General features: G+C 41.2%; 1 protein-coding gene across 7 annotated transcripts in view; it reads left to right on the forward strand.

Moving 5' to 3' along the window:
* GRM1 (glutamate metabotropic receptor 1) overlaps nt 1-16156 on the forward strand; it is a 183125-nt gene extending 166969 nt beyond the window's left edge. For 2 of the 7 annotated variants that reach the window (XM_084513312.1, XM_084513313.1), the window contains exon 9: nt 14988-16156. In XM_084513312.1, coding sequence (XP_084369438.1) covers nt 14988-15810 — 823 coding nt within the window. In that variant the 3' untranslated portion in view covers nt 15811-16156. Of the gene's footprint in view, nt 1-3476; nt 3516-4618; nt 4704-14987 lie in introns of all 7 variants that reach the window. The other 5 variants (XM_084513316.1, XM_084513315.1, XM_084513318.1 and 2 more) reach the window with 5 other exon arrangements.
* Nucleotides 16157-20066: the final 3910 nt, after the last annotated feature.

The following is a 20066-nucleotide window of genomic DNA, read 5'->3' on the forward strand; positions in this document are numbered from 1 at the left end:
AAATCCACAAATGCTTTAAGCTGCCCTAAGCCAGAAATGACACCCAAAGCCTTCCTTACCCCATGCTGCCCCTTCACTTACACAGGGACAAGTGCCTGGATGCTGTTAACTGGAGCAGGGAACTCATCTTTCCCCCACTCCCCTCTTCCTTTTTTTTTGGTTTAGTTGCAACCCACATTAGTTGTCCCCATCATACCCTGCCAGTTCATTGAGCAATCACACCCAGGGCTGTGCTGGCATGGAGGGCTGGATGCTCCCCTGGGCACACAGCTGGCTCATGCTGGCCTGGGGTGACATGAGGTGCAGCTTTAGCTCTGCTCTGAGTCTTTCCGAGCATCTTACTAGGACTGTGTTCAGCCCAGTGACCCCTCTGTCCTCTTCAGCAGATGCCCACAATTCAACAGAGAAAATGCATTGCAAAAATCTCTCCTGCTCCTCTGTCCTCCATGGGTAGTAACTACCTGTGTGCCTCACCCTGCCTGGCAAGGGCAAATGACAATGTAGCCTCCCTCCTACTTACAGCTCTCTCTGCTCTGCAGCTGTTAATGATTTCTTTCTTTCCAAAAACTGCCACTGTCCAATTGATTAGCATAATTAAGTTAAAACTCAGAGCAATTATTTCTAACCTTCACTTGGTTAGAAGGCAGGGTTTGTGTTTTAAAAAGGAATCTGTACTGAAAACCAGTTTATCTTCCCAACTTTATCTATTGCTTTAAATATTGCAGAAATCTTCTATCAGATTCTGGTTCCTGCAAAAGGTATTGAAATTCAACTCCTCTTCTTACAGGAGAAGGACCTGGGCTTGCTTCTTTTATAATGGATAGCTTTTGATCCAGCTATGACAATTATACATAAAACCTGAACTTTAAAGGACACAAACATCAGAAGCTGATGCTTCTGCTTCAGAAGATGTTAGATTTAGATTGGCAAGAGAATTGGGGGTGGGAGTTCTGTTGAGCACTTTACTGATCTGATTCTACATCCAAGGTATGCATACCTCCCCAGTCACCTCATAGGCTGCTAAGGAGTCAAGGAAGTAGACAGCAGGCTGGAAAGTTTGTGTTGTTGCAGAGCTGCCCCTTTGGGGTGAGGAGGGCAGTCAGTCTGAATGCTAGAGCAGGCAATAGTCCAGGCTGTGATGGTAGTATGCACAGGGCAGGTGGCACAAGCCTTCTCCCTCCCTCTACTGAAGTTAAGGGTTACATATAAATTAATAAAGAATAAAAACTAGGAAATGATTCAGGACAATCATGCCACTGTAAGTATCAGCGTGATGCCACCACCACTTCTCTTTAATTCTGTCCACTTACTATCTTCCTAATGTAATCAATGCTCAGTTGTTTCAAATTAGGTTGTGTTAAACCTGGGGCTGTGCTTTCTTGTATATTTTTGACTATGGGAAATCATGGAATCAGATGTGAAAGTTTTTCTTATGGCTCAGACAACATCTAGTGTGGAAGATCTTTGAGTGGCTTCAGATGATAGGTAACACAGCATCCCGCATTTATATTATCTTGGATACCAGACAGATTCATTCAGTCTGTGTCTGTGTGGACAGTCTAGATGGACAGAGAGAGTAATTCCAGGGCAGAAGGTGAATGTTTCATAGTTATTCGGATAGAAAACACTATAGATAGAAATTTTACACTTTCCTACAATCCTGACACAGCTCTTTGCCTCATGGGATGATTCATTTACACTTAAGAGAAAACATAGTGGCAAGAGTGACTTTTCCCTCAGACCCTTTCCCTTTACTTTCCTCACTGCAGATTTCTACAGCCCTGCTTCCTAGCCTGAGTTCTGACCAACTGTCTAGAAGCATGTTTCTGCTTCAAAGAATGTAAAGTAATTAATCCTCTTCCTTCAGGACCCCTCTGCACTGTCACCCTGCTTTCTCTGGCAGGCTCCCTGTTACTGCACCCAGGATTTCATCAGAAAGCAGTTCATATGCTTTTGCTATGGTATGGCAACTCCTCATTCAAACACACAGAAGATCCATCCTGCCTCTGGGCTCAGGAAACAAATAAGTGTCATTGACTCAATGGGAATTACCTTTATTGTTTAGAAGACAGCCCCCCAAAATGGCCCTTTAAACAGAATTTTTAAAGGTGGGCAGGGTACCTAATTTTTGGTAACCAGAGGAATGTGTGAAATGTCATCACTCCCTGCAAAGCCAGGAGGAAGAAGGGAGGAGATACATCCTAATTAGAAATAGGATGAAAAAAAAAAAAAAAGTAAAGAGAGTATTGCCACACACTACTAGTAAGAGCAAGCAAGCCTATGAGGATACTTCAAACTGAATATTGCAAGAGCATTTATCATTACTTATACAGCTGACAATGGTTAATTATGGCAAAATAGTTCACTGAAGCATAATTAGCACGTGCACTGAATTTCCCACAACACTATAAATCTAAATTTCACTCTAAATCCAAATCCAAATTCTACTGAAGTGTGAACCTTGGGATTCTGATTTCTGTAGTGCATATCCTGTGTATCACCATGTGGGGATCCCCCTGACTTTGACCGACAGGCAAACCACTGCTTTGGTGGAGCATGGCAGCACTTCAAACAGCAGTCTCCCACCAAATGCAAACTTGACAAGGCATTTAGGAGGTTGCATGCTGCTACATATGTAGCATATGTGTTTGATTTTGGCCGAGGAGCACATCTGCAATGACAGTAAGAAAATAATTCACTGTGTTTTGAATGGTAGGAAGCATTTTGGACTAAGGAAGCAGGATTCTTTCTTCCTTTCACATAGCAGGATTTCAAAACAAGACCTACAGATGCCCAGAGCTTGGAGAGCAAAATGCTCTGGGCTCACTCTGGGGATGTATCTGCATAAAAAGAAGTACAGGGTGGGAAACAAGGAATGCAGCTAAAGAAGCCAGAAGTGGCAGCATATGGCACTAGCTGAAGAACAATGACTGGTAAAGCATGTTGCCTCACAAAGACCCAGGTTCAGAGAAGTACTCTGAAACAGAAGTTTTCCACCTTTTCCAAGGTCCTTGAGCAAGGTTGTCTGTGGCTGTGTGCCCTCTGTTGTGCATACGGCATGTGTGTATATGTGAAATATGTTCAGAATGGTATTTTTCTCTTGGATAATCAATCTCACCTTGCTACATGTTTTGTAAAATTATCTCCTGTGACTGAATAAACTACTAATTTCAACTTTTTACAAACCAACCACAGAAAGTAGGAAGCTCTTGTTCTGTCAATAGGTGAAGAAAAGCAAAGGTCTGTAGTTATGTTGGATGTTCTGTTTAATCAGAAGTTTAATAATCTCTGTAACTTCAATAGGATGTAGGAGAGAGTACAGTAGATAAGTTCCTAATTATTATCTCCTTTAAACTGTTAAATCTCAGAGATGTCATTACTCCTGGTAAAGAATTTAATTATTCTAGAAGCTTCAAAGTGAGTAGGTTTACAAAATTGCTCAGCAGTATGTCTTATTTGTGTTTTATTCATAATAGTTCAGAAGTCATCTCAAGGCATCTACCTCTCCAAAATGGGTATGCATGTATTCTGTGTACATCATGTTGTGCTCCTGTGCTTTAGTATGTGGTGAAAAGAATGGCTTTTTTGGCTTATTGGCAGCTGTACTGAGTATGTAGTACATGCACATACCATCCATGAATCTGTTGTTTTGAGGTAAACAGAAGTCTGGCAAGCATGCACAATGATTATTTGTTTGATGGGGAGAAATGCTGAGTTTTATTTGCATTTTATTTGCAATACAATGACAACTTTTTTTTTTTTTTCTTCAGAAATTCATTGACACATTTCATGTGCAAAAATACCCGACATTTTTGTCAAAACACGCGCGTGTTAATATATTTTTATTGATACTGGGGAACATAAATGAGAGCTTGCATCTGCTTTATAGGGCAAGGGAGAGGAGAAAATATAGTGGAAATTGTCTTACATTAATGTCCAAAACTGAAATCTGCAATCCTTTTTGGAATTATCTTCAGAGATAGAGTGGCTGGGAGACTTCATTTCACGTCTACCTCAAAAAGGCCAATGTGTCAATAGGAAAAAAGAAACACATACGATGAAATCACATATAATGAAACCTAGTGACTAGGTTTAGCTAGAGGTAAACAAAACAAAACAAAACAAAACAAACAAAAAAAATACAAACAGTTAGAAAACCATATTGTGGGAATAAGAGACACAGAGAAAAATCAGGAGCTGTATATATTAAAAACTACACCAACAAAAATTTTGTTGATGCTTTTGTAGATAAGATGAGAAATGCAGATGCTCCTTTTTCATCATTTAACCCTGTGTTGAGAATACCAGGGGAGAATTCCCACTGACAGCTGAGTGCACAGCAGCCCTTGCCATCTGGGCATAAAGTGCATCAGGGCTCAGCAGACAAAATGGGGTCAACCACCACGAGAACCCATTTTACACAATACCATGCTGGAGCCAAGGAGAAACCTACATGGAGGTTGAGGTGACTGGCCCAAGGAAGAAGAAAAAATACGGGAAGGACCACAGTGAGCCTTAGACGTAGGTCAGGGACAGGCACCCTATCGAGTGGTAAAACCACCATGTGTGCACATGTGTATAACCACTCACTGGGTGTCTTTTTCTTTTCAATCTTCAGGAAGAGGCAGCCAGAGTTCTCGCCCACCAGCCAGTGTCCGTCGGCACATGTGCAGCTTTGAAAAATCCCACACTGCAGTGAATGTGTAAGAGAAGCTGCATGACAAAGAGTGGTTTTACCCCTTGCTTTCTCTTTCTCATTGGTTTATCATGTCTAATGATGGGACAAATGTGGTGCATGCCATTAAAGATGGGAAATTTGCTTATGTCCCCTGTTTCACACAATGCCTTAATCTGATTGTCCAGATGTGATGAAGAGGACACTCAACATTTTTTTTTTTGCAGCTTTTACTTAAAAGAAAAAAAAAAAAAAGAAAAAAAAAAGAAAAAGAAAAAAAAAAAAAGAAAAAGCCTTCACTTTTATTTGTAAATGCTTGCAACTTTGCAAATACATCCTTTTTTGTACTAATTGTATCTTCTTTTTTCCATTTAGCCAACTTTTATTTTTTTTTCTTTACAGTTTTGCATGGAGATGACATTAATCTGTGTGCTTTAAACAAAAATCCAGTGGCTGTCTCATAGCAAGATACCTTTGCTGTGCACAGCTCTCACTAACTGCGTTCGTTAGTGAACTGCTGCTCCAAAGCCAGCAGAGGGAACACAGAAAACGCTGGTTTGGTGGCATTCACTGAGTAGGGAAATGATGTGCAGTAAATAAAAACTACAGAATCTGACACAGGAACAAAGAGCTGCCCTAGCATATCTTTAAAGAATAGCAGAGAAAATTTTACTGTTACAGATCTTGAAAGACGTTCAGCTTCTGAATATTCTCCATTCAGTGAACAGGAACAAAGTTCAGCTGTTCAAAAATAAAAGTGCAAATACTGCCTTCTCTTAAGCATACACAAACTCAGTGGAGAAAACATGCTAGCTCTTGCAGAAACGGAAAGGCCTCGCCTCCTTTTTTTCCAGGACAGATTTATGATCTTTTCCATCTGATAAACTGCAGATGTGAAGCAGTCCTGCTCCCTGCCCCAGGGAAGGTTGTGCAGTGATGAGGTAGAAATCTGCCTCTGAGGCACTTACGCAGCATTTTGAGCAGCACAGTCCCTGTGCAGCCCAAGCTGCCGTTCAGCTCCTATAATCAGCCACAAAACATTCCAGCCTCTGGAATGCACAGGCTGTGCAACTTGTGGGCAGGTAGCAGTGATGTTAATTCAACCAAATCTGCCCCTCTGACTCGCAGATCAGAAGAAATAGAGTTAGTCTACATCATAGACTTGGTGCAGCAGTGATGGTTATGCAGGGCCTGGGCAGCAACCAGATTTGCCTCCCTGAAACAAAAATTTTGCAAAGCCAGCGTAAGAAGAAGTACAAACATTTTGTTATTAACTTCTGTCTAACAATACGTCCTTCTTTTCTGGTGTAGAGCTAATGCTGCAGATTTGCAGGGCACAGATTGCCAACTGTATATCTGGAGACAGAAATGGGTGATGAAATAGGAATCTGACCATTAGGAATCAAAGAAAGGCAAATGCAACAACAGATTATATTCAAAAAGCATGGATACAAAGAATAAAATTCCTGAGCATGGGGAAGGCTGAAGCTCATGCTCTTTGCATGACAGCGCTTGGGATTTTTTTTTTTAAGTTTGTAAAAAAAAAAAAAATCCTCATTCACATGATCTCCTGAGAAGCACCTCTGGTGCGATGCCAAGCAGTCCATGGGACTTCAAACACTTGTGGCAGCAGCACAGATAAGAAAGGCTTTAAAAAGCAGCTGAGCTTTTCAGACCTCCTGAGCATGAAGCTTGCTATTTTGGCTTCTTCCGCCTCCTCTGCCCCTCAGGCTTCCCTCTCCCTCCAGCAGAATCAGTGCTTTCAGAGGCTCAGCAGTGCTGCACTGCAGCCAGGGGAAGGGGCATCCTCCTCTGGCAACCCATGGCCTGGCGGCCAGGCTGAGCTGCACAAAGTCAGGCATCCGCCATCTCACTGGATGTCCATCACCACCTCCTGGCCCCGTGCCCAGGTCTCAGCCAGCAAAACCACAGCAGTCAGCCAGTCTGGAATTCACCGGGGAAGCCTCACTTTGCTGCCCCAACATGCTAGAAATCACCAAGGCTGTTACATCTTCCCTCGCCTTCCAGTTACAGGCAGATAGCTGGAGGGGCTCCAAACTTTTGTGTTTGATGCACGCAATACTTAGCATTGGTTATTGTGCTAACATTGATCTCAATTTTCCGTGTGATCCTGGAGATGGCCAAAAATGCAGGGCCATGAAAATATAGAATAATAAAAACTGATTGTCATCTTAATAAACTCAGAAACATCAGCTTTGAGCTTCAGGGCTCTTTTCTCCTGAAGCTGCACATTTGTTGCCATGGAAATGTCCAGATACACCCAGAAAAGCCACAGCCCTTGCTCGCTGGTTTATCTCCTGCAGCATATTAGAGCTAGATCTATTAAAAATGGGGTGCCTCATGACTAAGCTTCCTGTGGCAACTGGGTTAAGGCTGCATTCGAAATGCTGGCCCTCCCACCAGCAGCATGTTACAACAAGTCTGGTGTCTCTTTGAGCGCTGTTTAAACTGATGGGAGTTTATTTTATTCACAAATATACCAGAGAATCTGCAAGTTATGGTGGAGAAAAACCTCATTTACTGCTATAAAACTGCTGCACACTTTTTGGCAACAAATATCCAGAGCAACTATTAGGAATTTATTCCTGTCATGATACAGCTATTGGCTAGGAAATATTCTGGATTTTCAGAATAATTTTCCCTTTTGTAACTTCACCTAGGGTTCTCAGCTGTGCATCTACTCATTATGTGGAATTCTTCCATTCTCCGTGTTAATGCCGTTCAGATGTTTGAAATCTGTTACCGAGTTCTTTCATCAAACTGAACGTATTCAGTTAGTTCAGCTTTCTCTCATGAACTTTTTTTCTCTGTTCCCGATGGGGCTTTTTATTGCTGTTCTCTATATGGCATCCCATTTGCCAATATCTTTCTGGTTAAAAATGTGGTGTCCACAGAACCACAGAGGAATTAAAGAAAGCAAGGAAAAATCTACCATAATGTTAATTAATATGAATCTGCATTTATAGGAAAGGTCTTCCCTACACATTCCTAAAGGAATCTCTGTTCCATGGTATGGTGCTTTGAGTGGGGAACACAAAATTTGTCAACTATTTTGTGGCTTGTTTATATACGAAACCCATTAATTTCTGATCCAACAGCAGCTCTAGATCTTTTTTTCTGCAATACTTCTTTTAAAATAATGTATTTGAAGGTTGTTGATCTTTATAGCTTTATAGTTCTACAGCCTATTTTGTCTTAGTTATTGCTGCCTACGCTTTTCCTAAATTAATTTCATTCTATCATTTTCTTCCTGTGTTCCTCAGCTTTCCAGGTTCCTTTGCTCAACACATTGTAATTTTCAGTTTTCAGGTTGCATTAGCTGTGTTCCTTTTCAAGCCTGTCTGAAAAAAAAATGTTTCAGTTAAGGTATTGTCAATGACTGCACTGCTGTATACATTTATTCAAGTGTGCAGCATGAGGCACATCTTCAAGTAATACAAATGTGCTTCTCCATTGATAGAGGTGCCACAGAGAATCTATGATGATTTACACCACGCATTTCTTGTGCACTAACTTTGAAAACCTTAAAACAATACAATGGTCATCCTGTAGGATGTACTCATTCTGAATATTGGCTGTTTTTAAATTATCAGTAACAACAAAATAAACAGATTTCATTATTATTTTTTTTTTTCAATAATAAGATTACTTTTTAAAATTCACTTTGATTTGCAGGTTTTTGATCTTCATTTCTTGAACACTGGAAGAATTTGCCTGCTGTTTAGGACAAACTGTTCATTATCCTGAACTTTGTATTATCTGTTATAATAAGTTGTTTTCTCCAAGCAACACATATTTATTTAGTAGCTACTTGTTATTCTTCTCAAAATACTTAATGAACAGTTTGCAAGCTGCAACCTGCTTCGCAATTTGGGGACATTTTAATAATGTCAAAGCTATCAGATCAGGAGTACTTTGCAAGTTCTGCAAATATATTTCTCCAAATTATTTGCAGTAACTTATTTTTAATCATTTCTGTGTAGCAAAACATACTGGTGAACCAAAAGTTTTGTCGCTAATAATTAGATAGATGACTGAAGTGTGACATAGCTTCTGCATTTTCAGATGAGACTAAAAATTAATACTAGCAGTTATAATTACATTTGCTGGTATTATCAGTGAATTATTCTCTGAAATTGTTCTCTGAAATGTTATTATGAAAGTAACATTTACCTCTTGCAGCAGAGTAACAAGGAATAACTAGGTTAGATTTACTTGACACAAGCCTGTGGCAAGGCAGGGGATTAGAAAGGTGGCTCTGGGTTTGTGCACACCCACTGCAACCCCAGGTCTCATCAGGCTCTGCCCCTGTGGTATAGTGGGACAGTGTTATGTTTTCCTGCAGTTTGTGTATACCTGTTTTTTGTGTAGCTGCTTCCATGGTACATTTAAAATAGCTCTCTAATTTACATAGAACGTTGTGTCTCATGTGCAAGGCAAGCATTTTGTTTTGTCCTGAAGGAAGGGAGGGGAACGACACAGAAAAGTTAGTTCAGTAATTTGAATTTCCAGAAACACCAGTGGGAGGTTAAACTTTGCTCTAATTATACAGCACCACAGAAAGAGTTGGAGTCACACTGTGAGAACTGTTGTAAGATCCTCTTATCACTGAAGAAGAGATTGCATTGTAGATGGACTAACACTGAAGTTGTTTTGTGATTTTTTTTTTTTTTTTAGGTGATAAAAAGTGATATTTATCAGCAAAAATCCTGAGCATACACCGGATTGTGTATGCTTAGACTGTGTATGCCCAGAGTGTGGTGGGAGGGTGATGGGCCCCTCACTCTAGGGTGAGCCACAGAGAGGTTAAACCTGGGTTAGTAAAAAAGATAAGCCCTTGGAAGGAATGCTTTTAAAAATCACGCTTGCAAGAACATGTTAACCAACATGCCCTGCTCTGCTAATGAGTGGCGGGGCTGGCTGCTCCCACTGGCTTAAAGGCCCGAAGGAGAGGGTCCTTCTTAGCACAGGGAGATATCCCTAAGCTGGATGAAAGACAGTTCACTCCCTAGGTCAAATTTCATGCCACAGCGGCCTTACTGCAGTGAATACTATGATGGAGGAGACCTTAGAGACAGAAGCGAAACACTGCAGTGTGCTGCAGTGCAGGTACTAGCCTTAAATCTTAAACTATTTAGCTTGGGTCCTGGGAGCGGTGAGGCTGCTGTGGGACAGAGCTCTGCTTGGGCTCATTACTGCTGATTACATGGCTGCAGAGTTGAAGAAAGCTTGTCAACGGCTACTTGCTTTTCTGTAGGCAGTGCAGAAATTCCCCTGCCTAGGAGGGTAATCTGTGAAGGGGAGAGCATCATTTGTTGACTGGGCAGCACTTGACACTGGCCTTACCTGGTTGCTGATCAAATAGTCTAGGGTTTGGTTTGGACCTAATTTTTGTTTACAAAATTGACAGCCCCTTGCATTTATTGTTCATTCCTAAAATTTTAGTTTCACACTAGGTTATCCCAATGCCTCCTACCAGCAGTGGCATTTCAAACAGTTACTATAGTGATTATGAGGAGGTAGGCTTGACCAAAACATCAGTCTGACAATGAAAGAAAGGGAACTTCTTTCTTCTGTAATCTTTTCTGCTGATTGATTGCCACTGCTGCTTAAAAAAACAAAAAAAAAAAACAAAAAACAACAAAAACAAAACAAAACAAAACAAACAAACAAAAACAATCCTATATATCTGCCCTCTAAAGGTAACCAAACAAAGCTCTTGTATCTCAAAAGGAAACAAGGAATTAAATCTAGCATTTCCTGAAATGTCCCTTCTTTTTCATCCTCAAGCACTTTGCCTAACTGCATCCCCAGCTGTTTCACTCTGGCAGTGACAAACACTACATCAGATGAGGAGCCATTTCTCAATATCATATAGGTTCCTAAAGCTAACCTCATTGAAGCAACCTGGGTATATCACTCTGTTTAACTTTTCCTTATGGTGTCATTTGAGGATTTTTATGCACAAAAAAAATCAAGGCAAAAAAGACAAAGGTTCAAGCACACGGGATGGAAAGTTCACCAAATTCTTTATGCTCTGGGTCTCAGGCTATAACTTCACTGGCGAAATGTAATAGGATCAGAGAGTTGTACAGACTAGTTTACTACAGACCACTGGTATTTGGAGATGGGCCAACCACCTTCTACCTCAGGAACATTCAGTCTCTAAAATATGAAGAAACCTTTGCCATCCGATGTCTGAACCAAGACATCTTCAGGACCATGCAGTATGAGGAAGAACTAACTGTTGCAGGGTTCCCAGGTTTCACTCCAAGGAAGCCAACAAGGTCGAATACCCTAGGCACTATCAGGAGCAGGACTCTCCTCTTTGACTGTGTTGGGACTTCAGACTGAGGCAGTCCTAGTCACAAGCAGGAACAAGATTTTGGGCATATGGAGACCCTTAACAAAAAACAGTGAACCACCTAAAATGCTGTAGGCATGTCCTCAGCTGAGGAATGGCTGGGCAGGGATATTTTGGATTGCTGTTTCGGATTTGGGCACATCATTTCTTTTAAAGACTTTCTGTAAGTAACTATTAAGGTTTGAAATTGTTTTCTGGCTTTTTTAGTGTCTATAATCATCAGCTGGAAATACGTAAAAGTGACTGACTAGCCCAGAGTCGTGCAGTGAAAACATTGTAAAAATTGGTACATGTATTAAAAATAGCACTTTGAATTACTGAGGAAAAATAGCAATAGATTTGCTGACGGAACTCACATATGTAACACAAACTCACACCAGTAATGTACTTGTGCCTATTCCCCTAAAATACAAAAGCTCTAGACAAAGTTGTGAAGAAAGTTCAGAAACTGCAGCGAAAATCCATATATGCTGTTGCCTATCTAGTGAAACCAAACCCATCTTATGTGTTAAAAGGGTACCCAAGGGCCTATCTAGACATCTAGGCTAGATACAAAGACATGAAGAAATAGTTATGCTGGATAAACATGACTATAAACCTTAATGTCACTTGAGACTCCAAGAAGTTCACTGCCAAGCACTGTGTGTGAAGTCTAAACTCTGTAGGAAATTTTATAATGGAGAGAGAAAGTTAGGAAAGGCAAATAAATACCTGCATAGGCATCTCTTATTGACAAAAGCAAGAAGACACCAGTTTTCACTGAGCAGAGAGTATCATGTTTTCTATAACCCAGCCATGACACTGTCCTTTGTGTTGAAAAGCATCCTTTCCCCCATTATGAAAGATAATTTTGATTTTAACCTTCTCCCATTGGTGCAGCCTTCAAAAAAAGTGTGATGATTGCTTAGCAAATGGTGACCATGCAGTTAGGACTGTCACATTGCTTTGCACATGTGAGCTGATTCATGTCCAGCCAATATTCACTTCTAGTCAGAGCTTTTCCAGCCCCATCTTTACTTTTTGCCTAAGTGTCAATTAATACCATTCAAGGTGACTAGTCTTTGTTTCAGGATAGCAGGCTTTTTTTTTCTTGTATGTTAATAGTTAATTCTGCCTAAATGCACCAACTGCATGACTGCCTGCCTGCTGCCCAGCAAGATAGAGCCCAGGTACTGCCACGACAATCTCCTGACTCCATCTCAAATACAACTGATTGACAGGCTCGTGGTGCACGGACACAGCAAGCAGAGTAAGTTGAGGGAAAGAGCCAGAACAAAAGACTGAGGAGAGTCATAACAGAAAGAGGTTTTCCTGGTGGAAATCGCCTGAATGACCCCGTGAAGAGCCACTGCGGCTCTAAAGCTATTTGTCACAAGGCTATTGGAGGCCTGGCAGGTGGAGGCAAGGTGCCAGCAGCACCAGCTTTCCCTGTAGAGCAAGTTGGTAACAGATGAAACCTGATTAAGTGGTTTGTTCACGGGTGGGTATTGTAGTCCCAGCACAGTTTGATTTAAGTATGGCTGTTGACTTGGGCTCAATTAAGTATGTTATGGAGAGTGCTACAGAAGAAAGAAGTCAGGAGAGCAGGATTTGAGAGTGAGGGGGAGGAAAAAGAACTGAATAGGAGGAAGATCTGAAGGCAGAGGTAGTGAGCTCCTTAAAATAACAGCGCTTGCCTTTGATGTAAAATACAAGATCTTGGGAACAAAGTAAGATAGATACTAAACAGATGGTGTGAGGAGGGATTCGAAAGTGCGATGATGCACCAGAGCTAGATATGAAGAAGTAAATGATGCAGAAGTGGACTTAGCATAAAAGACAGCAGATAATCATCATGTTTTTCCAGAAAAGCCTTTTGCAGTACTTGTAAGCAATAGCATCAGCAAAAATACAATGAGAGCGGTTGACTTATTTTCCTCTCTACAAGAACAGACTTGTTTTGAACTCAAAGCAGACAAAATGTTTCTGTGTGAAGAGTTTGCAAATCTCTATATTTTAAAACATTACTTTAAAAATCTTTCACACCCAACAGCTATAGTCATTTGCTTATCTCTATAGCACTTCAAAAAAATGTCATATCAGACCTCATTTTGATCAAAAATGTGTGCTTCTAAACCTTCATTCTTATCTTTTCATTAATAACTATAAAGAGGTTTCATTCTAGCCAGCTGGGAACTCATCTACTTCGTTTTTCTCCATGTTAAAGCTCTAAATCCAAACATCTCCAGGTCCTACCAGCTACGTGCTTGGGGGAGTTATGAATTTTTTAGATTGGCCTCTTCTGGTGAGCCAGTTCCTACCAAGATAATGAGTCATAGGTCCAGAGTTGGAGATGAACCTCACTGCTTGGATCCTGCACAAATTCTCTTTTTCTCTAGGAGTATTTACTGCTAAGCAGAAAAGTGCCACGTTATTATGTACATTTCTTTCCCTTTTGCCAGTTTTTCATTATCTGTGTTGTACCAATTTCTCCCAGTTACGACAAAGTTAGCCAACAATATTTTCACAAAATTCAACGGGTAATTACTTACTCCCTGAGAAAGAGAAGTGCAAGAAAAAGCAAAATACTAAAAAAATATTGCAGGCTGTATGTAAGGGAAGTGATCTCCCCTGGTGTGTGCAGCACCACGAGGCAGCACTGCTGTGCCAGCCTCCCACCCCTGCCTCCCACCTGCACTGCAATCACAGGGCCTGAATTTTAATCCTTTGTTTACTTCTGCCCCCTGAGGGATGAAACCCTGAGATAAGGCTGGTTCATACACATAATCTCAGAATTCTCTCTAGTCTTTGGTTTCCACCCAGGTGATGCATATTGTAATTTATGAATGATCTCCACTGCCTGACCTGCAATTAAACAATTGCTTGGTCCTCTGAAGCTCAGCTCTCCGTCCCACCAGCTGCTAATGAGGTATCACTCTGCTTTGAGTGCTGCTCTTTGCAAGGCCAAGGGAGCTGTAAAAACACTGTCACTCCTCAGCTATGGATCTGACCCTCCAGTTTCCCCTCAGCCAAACGTCCAAACACTGGGATCCAGCCCACATGAGGAGTTGGAGGGTTCAACTCACCGTGATCGTGTTGCTGCTTGTTCCTCCCACTGCCCACACAAACCGACTGTTTTCAGTCCCAACATTTTATCCTGGTTTGTAAATAGTGGTCACTGGGGAATAACTATGTTCTGTCTGTCCTGACTGCCAGCAAGGGGTCCCTGCAGTGTCAGCACGTCCCTAAGTAGGGGGCATTGTCTGGGGCTTTGTTTGGACATGGGAAGGTGAAAAAGGGCTGACATATGGGATGGGCAGGCAGAGGAATTGGGCATGCTTTTGCCTTCTACCTGAAGGAGGCCCTGGTGGGTGCCTGTCATTTCTGTGATAGCTAATGTGTTCCCAAGTGTGATGGGGAGTAGGGAATAAAAAGAGGGGTTATTAATGCTTCCTCCTGCTATATAGGGTGCCAAAGGCTAAGGCTGTGGGATGTTTATCTTTCAACAGTTTGAAAATGTTTCCTATAAGCTTATAAATCAGGCTTAATTAAAGCTCTTCCTGTGATGTTATTTTTCTTTTTCTCTTTCCCCTGCAAGGTGCAGTCAGCAAACCTAGATAAAAAATGAAAAGGCTAAGGGTCCTCAAACCACAGCCAGTCTTCCCAGAGCCCTTTCCATAGGCTGGGCTTTCCAGGGTGGCCAAGGGGCACATAACCATTGTGGAGTAATTTCCTTTGGATGAAAATTGCTGTAACTGCTGCTGTTAAAAGATGCTGTTGTTTCCTTCTGCAGTATTTCTGGGAGGATATGAAGAACTGGCAGAGGGGCGGGGGTTGGGGAGCATGTTAAAGAGGCAAAACAATTGGGATTTATGTAGGCTTGTTTGCTATATTGCCCATGTCTGTGTAATGTAAATGCAAATAAACCCATCTTTATTTTATTCATAGTTCTAATGGAAAGTCTGTGTCATGGTCTGAACCAGGTGGAAGACAAGCTCCCAAGGGCGAGCACATGTGGCACAGACTCTCAGTGCATGTGAAGAGCCAGGAGACAGGGTGCAATCAGACAGCCGTGATCAAACCCCTCACTAAAAGCTACCACGGCCAAACCAAGAGCCTGACTTTTACCGACATCAGCAGCAAGACTCTGTACAATGTGGTGGAGGAAGAAGAGAGAGAGCCCGTCCGCCTCAACCAGCCAGGCAGCCCCTCAATGGTGGTGCACAGGCGGGTGGCAACGACACCCCCGCTGCAGGCCTCGGCGGAGGAGACCCACCTCTTCTTGCCTGACCAGTCCCCCAAGACCCTGCCCCTGCAGCCTCGATCTCTCATGGAGCAGCTGCAAGGGGTGGTCAACAAGTTGGCCACTGGCATCCCCGACTTCAACGCCGTGCTCCCCACGCCTGGCTCGGGGAATGGTGTGCGGCCTCCTCAGCAGCCACCCCTGCCACCTCTCCAGGCATCCGCCTTCAGCGGGGAGCCCCTGTCTCCCCCATCTGAGGAAGCAGAAAGTGAGAAGCTGAAGCTCATTCAGGGATATGTTTATGAGAAGAACCCAGAGGACGAGGAGGAGGAGGAGCCGGCCACCAGCAAGCTCACCCTGGAAGACTCACCGGCGCTGACGCCCCCGTCCCCTTTCCGGGATTCGGTGGCTTCGGGCAGCTCCGTGCCCAGCTCCCCCGTGTCAGAGTCGGTGCTCTGCACCCCCCCAGACATGACCTATGCCTCTGTCATCCTGAGGGATTATAAACAAAGCTCGTCCACCCTGTAGAGCACAGACGCTGCGAGAGATGTGATGGGAAGGACGTTGGCAGCTGCCTGCTGTTAGGTCCTGGGGAGATGTATTCCCCGGAGGCAGTGGAGGGAGAGGAAGCAAAGTCACATATGACAGGGCAAAAACTTTATCATGCACTTAAAGAATAAATAAAGAAAAAAAAAATCCATTCTGAGGGCTCAAAATTCTCTAGCTGTTAAAACTACTGTACTTTGAGAAAATGACAGGAAAAAACAAAGCACAAACCCAAAAGACAACTTCTATAGCAAAAAATGAATAAATACATTGGGAAAAAAAAAAAAAATCACACTTAGACACACCCTCTCTTGACAATGCTTGAAAAGGACTCTGGGAATTGTGACCTGGGAGAAGCCCCTAGTGCATCTCATGACTGCAGCCTTCCTGCTACAGCACCAGTTGGTCCAGGAGCTGGAAGGGCGGAGTGTGGTGAGGAGGAGCAAAGCTCCTTGTATACAACACATATATGCATAAATCATCTTTTTCTGATTTCTGCAGGTGGTATACATGCATAACGTGTTAGGGAGAGGGAAGCTGAGATAATGTGAAAGCACATGGCTCTTAAAGACATTTGTTGGAACAATTTATTCTTCATTCTAGGCTGCTTTTTGGGGGATTTGGGCTTTTTTTTTAAGACTGATTGTGAACAAAGGGAGGAATATCACCAACACTTGAGAGGTTTCTGATGAAAGCCCTTGCTGTAGTACTTGTAATATGATAAGGACTTAGAAAAACTGCCCTTTTGTATACAATTGCGAACCATGTTGGCTAAACTGTTACACAACATTTACTGTAGCAGAACAATATTTATTGACTAACTTTTCATAATACAACATATTTGCCATGTGAGTACATCATTCCTTTGTGTTACTTTGGAATCAAATGCATTGGAAAATAGCTGTATACTTAGAGCAAAAACTATTATTCTGAAAGAAAGGCCATTCTTCACTGGGGGCTATAGAGTCAGTCTTGAAGCAAGAGTGAGCGTATGTGTCTCTGTATGCGTGTGTACAGTATGTGTGAAACGTAATGTCCAATAACTACCACTGGAAGATTGTCTTATAAATATACTATTAATATTTTTATGTTTCAATCATGTTTTATATCTCATTGTTACAAATATTCAATAGATCTTTGGAGGTTTGTATGCTGTGCTAACACATTTTTTTCCTATACAAGCTGAGACAGTTGTTACCCTTATAATAGGGTGCTTTATTTTGCAGATATTTGATGAAGTAGACCTACAGTATTTATAACCAGTGCAATGAGAACTTGTTACTTTACGTGTTTGTAGCAAGTGTGGTTAACAAAGGAAGAAAAAGAAAAAGAAAAAAGTCTGTTTTAGGAATCTTGCACTTAACAGTATAAGTCTATAATGGTGAGAAAGGAAAAGTACTTAAAATATTTTTGTTGCTTCAGATAATTAAAAATTAAATCATGTCTGGACAGGAACTTTCATCAGTGCTTAATGTGTGCATAAATTCCCAGGGTTTGTTCTAAATCATTCTTTTAATCTGTTGTGTTCAGTTTTGTGCTCTTTCTATACATGTTCACTTCTATTTAATATACAATCTTGTATCTTAAAGGTGACTTTGAGGGAGCTATACTTTGCCATTCATTCCTCCTTCTCTATCCTTCATATATTTTCCTAGAGATGGACCTAATCCAAAGTTCCCTAATGGCTGGCATGTTCAAAGTCTGGATCTAACTGCTGCAGCTTGAATTTAATCATAATTATTATTACCCAATGTATAAATGTACATATTAAATATATTCAGGACAGAATTTTAGCTGCTATGAACTTTGTGATCTTGAATTTACCTGAGTATATGTTCCATAATTCTATAATTTACTTCCAAAGATATTTTAAAGGAATATTTTAAAACATGTTTAGTGTAAGTATTCCAACCTTTTTTTCCCTAAATTCATCATATTTCTAATCCTTTTCTTTCTTTTCACTTGAATTTTAATAAGTCCTGCTGCCGGTCTTCAATTCTTCCCTTAAAATCCAAATCTCTTTACTTTGACCTAATATAATAGTGGTACTGGGAGACTTGGCTGATTCTCAAAATGGGATGGATTCTTTTTTTCCTCATCCTCTTTTCACAGTGTTTGCTCCTTTCAATATGACTAGTGGCCATTTGCTGTCATCAACCCTATGTGGAAAGCATGAATTGACTTTGCCCAAAGGCACAGTTATGTCTTTGTCAGTAGATTGATGTCTCTACTTTATTATGAACTATAGACACCTGAGGGTCAGCTGGTTGATTTTTGTCTGCTTGGAGCTTTTAGGGGGATTATTTTTTGTGTGTCTGTGTGTGTGTGTGTTATTGTTGTTTCTTATTTATTTTATTTTATTTTATTTTATTTTATTTTATTTTATTTTATTTTATTTTATTTTATGCACATTACTCATGAAAACAATGAGAAAAATGCTGTATTTTCTTTGCTGATCACTGCACTGGCAATGAATTCTGTCTTCTTACAATCTTAGTATAAGATTTCTTGTGCTATTTCCAAGAACATATGTTGTCAGTAGCACAGGGATAGTAATAGGAAGCCAATCTTTGAATAAATGATATATAGGAGAAAAAGAAACATAAAAGGCTCATATAGGTGAGGAGATGGTAACATGGCAAAGTGTTATGGTTTTCATATCTGTCTACTTTGAACATATTAAGCACTGATTTTATTACTGCAATGTAACTATATCATGAGTAGGAGTTTTCTTGAAATTCAGTATATTAGCTTTTAGTTTGTAACTGTTGAAACTGGAAACATACACATACATAAATATATCTACAGAGCAAGAACTCACCTTGTGTATGTAGTTGTATGAGCTATGAAGCTTTCTGTAAAAGTTCTTTCTTTTGGTCTGTCAAATGCTTGATGAAAACTGCCTTTTTGTCAAAATGATCTTGAAAATGCTGTAAAATAAATATTTTCTATTTATTATTTAAAAATAGAATGCCAAGATTGTTAATTTTTGCTTCCAAAGTATAAACTAGAAATGTCTAGTCAAAGTATAGAATAGAAATTTCATTACTACAATGTAGTAATACATTGTTCCAGGGCTTTTCAGCATCCTGTGAGAGAGACAGTGGGATGCTCAAATGGAGGTAGGTATTGATTAGATTATGACATGTAGGTGAGACAGTGGAGGGCTGGGGGATTTTTGTTTAGAAAACAACAACAAAACCAGCTGTTTGGCTTCCTCATAAAAAGCAGGAGCAACAGAGGTGCACATTTGGGCTGACAAGTTGTGGAAGACAATTCAATGGGAAATGACAGGAAATTTTGCTTCCCAAGGACGTAGAGAAATATCAGCCCTTTGCTGGAAGTCCGCTATGTATGTTTGACTCTGTGTGATGTCAGGTCCCATTAGAGAAGCTTGAATATACTTTTTTGACAGCTATAAGTGATAGGCATTGACCCATCCCAGACATCTTGTACCTCCTTTAGTGACACTGTTTAGAGCAAAGTACTGGGACTGTTGACTCCTTCCTGCTCTGCAACACACACAATGTGGCATTTTGGTGACCCCTGAACTGTAATATGCCTCATCTAGGGGCTCGCTAAAATGGGAGTATAAATGCTTTTTCTGGAGCACAACTGAGATTTTTTAGGCCCAAGTGACTAAACAGAAAATCTAGCTCTTTTTCTCTTTAGGATTGCGACTGGGCATTTTTGTAGTGGCTCCCTGTTTTGGATCTGGCCTTGCAGAAGCCCACATCTGAGGAGTCAGTCCACCTATGACTGCTGCACTGCTGGAGTACGGAGAATGACATTGGACTCAGTAGTAAGTGCCAACAAGTTTGGTCTCTTCACATAGAGGTTTTGAATTTTTTGCTTTGTTTTGCTTTGTTTTCTTTCCACCATTTTATTTATTTAAGAGTAGGCAATCTATTTCTTAGTAAAGGTTCTGATGATCAAGTGGATTTTTAATAATTATAAACACATCCTCAGGCTAACACAGCAGAACCACTCCCTTCCGGAGCACCCAGTCTGCTGCCAGCACCACCCTTGCAACCAGTTGCAGTTTGGGGGAGCCAGCTCACAGCAGCTGATCCTGTCCATGCTGCATGTATAAGTACTCACCTGCAGCATTTTGGGAGGCTACTCCTGTGTAGCTGTTTAATCACAGGGGCTGTAGGTGACATCCCCCAGGATGGGATCCCAACACGCTCCTTGCACGCTATTCCTACTCGCAGGCAAGTGTGGGCTGGGGACAGAGA

This window comes from Aythya ferina, assembly GCF_964211825.1.
Source record: "Aythya ferina genome assembly, chromosome: 3".
Taxonomy (NCBI): Eukaryota; Metazoa; Chordata; class Aves; order Anseriformes; family Anatidae; genus Aythya; species Aythya ferina.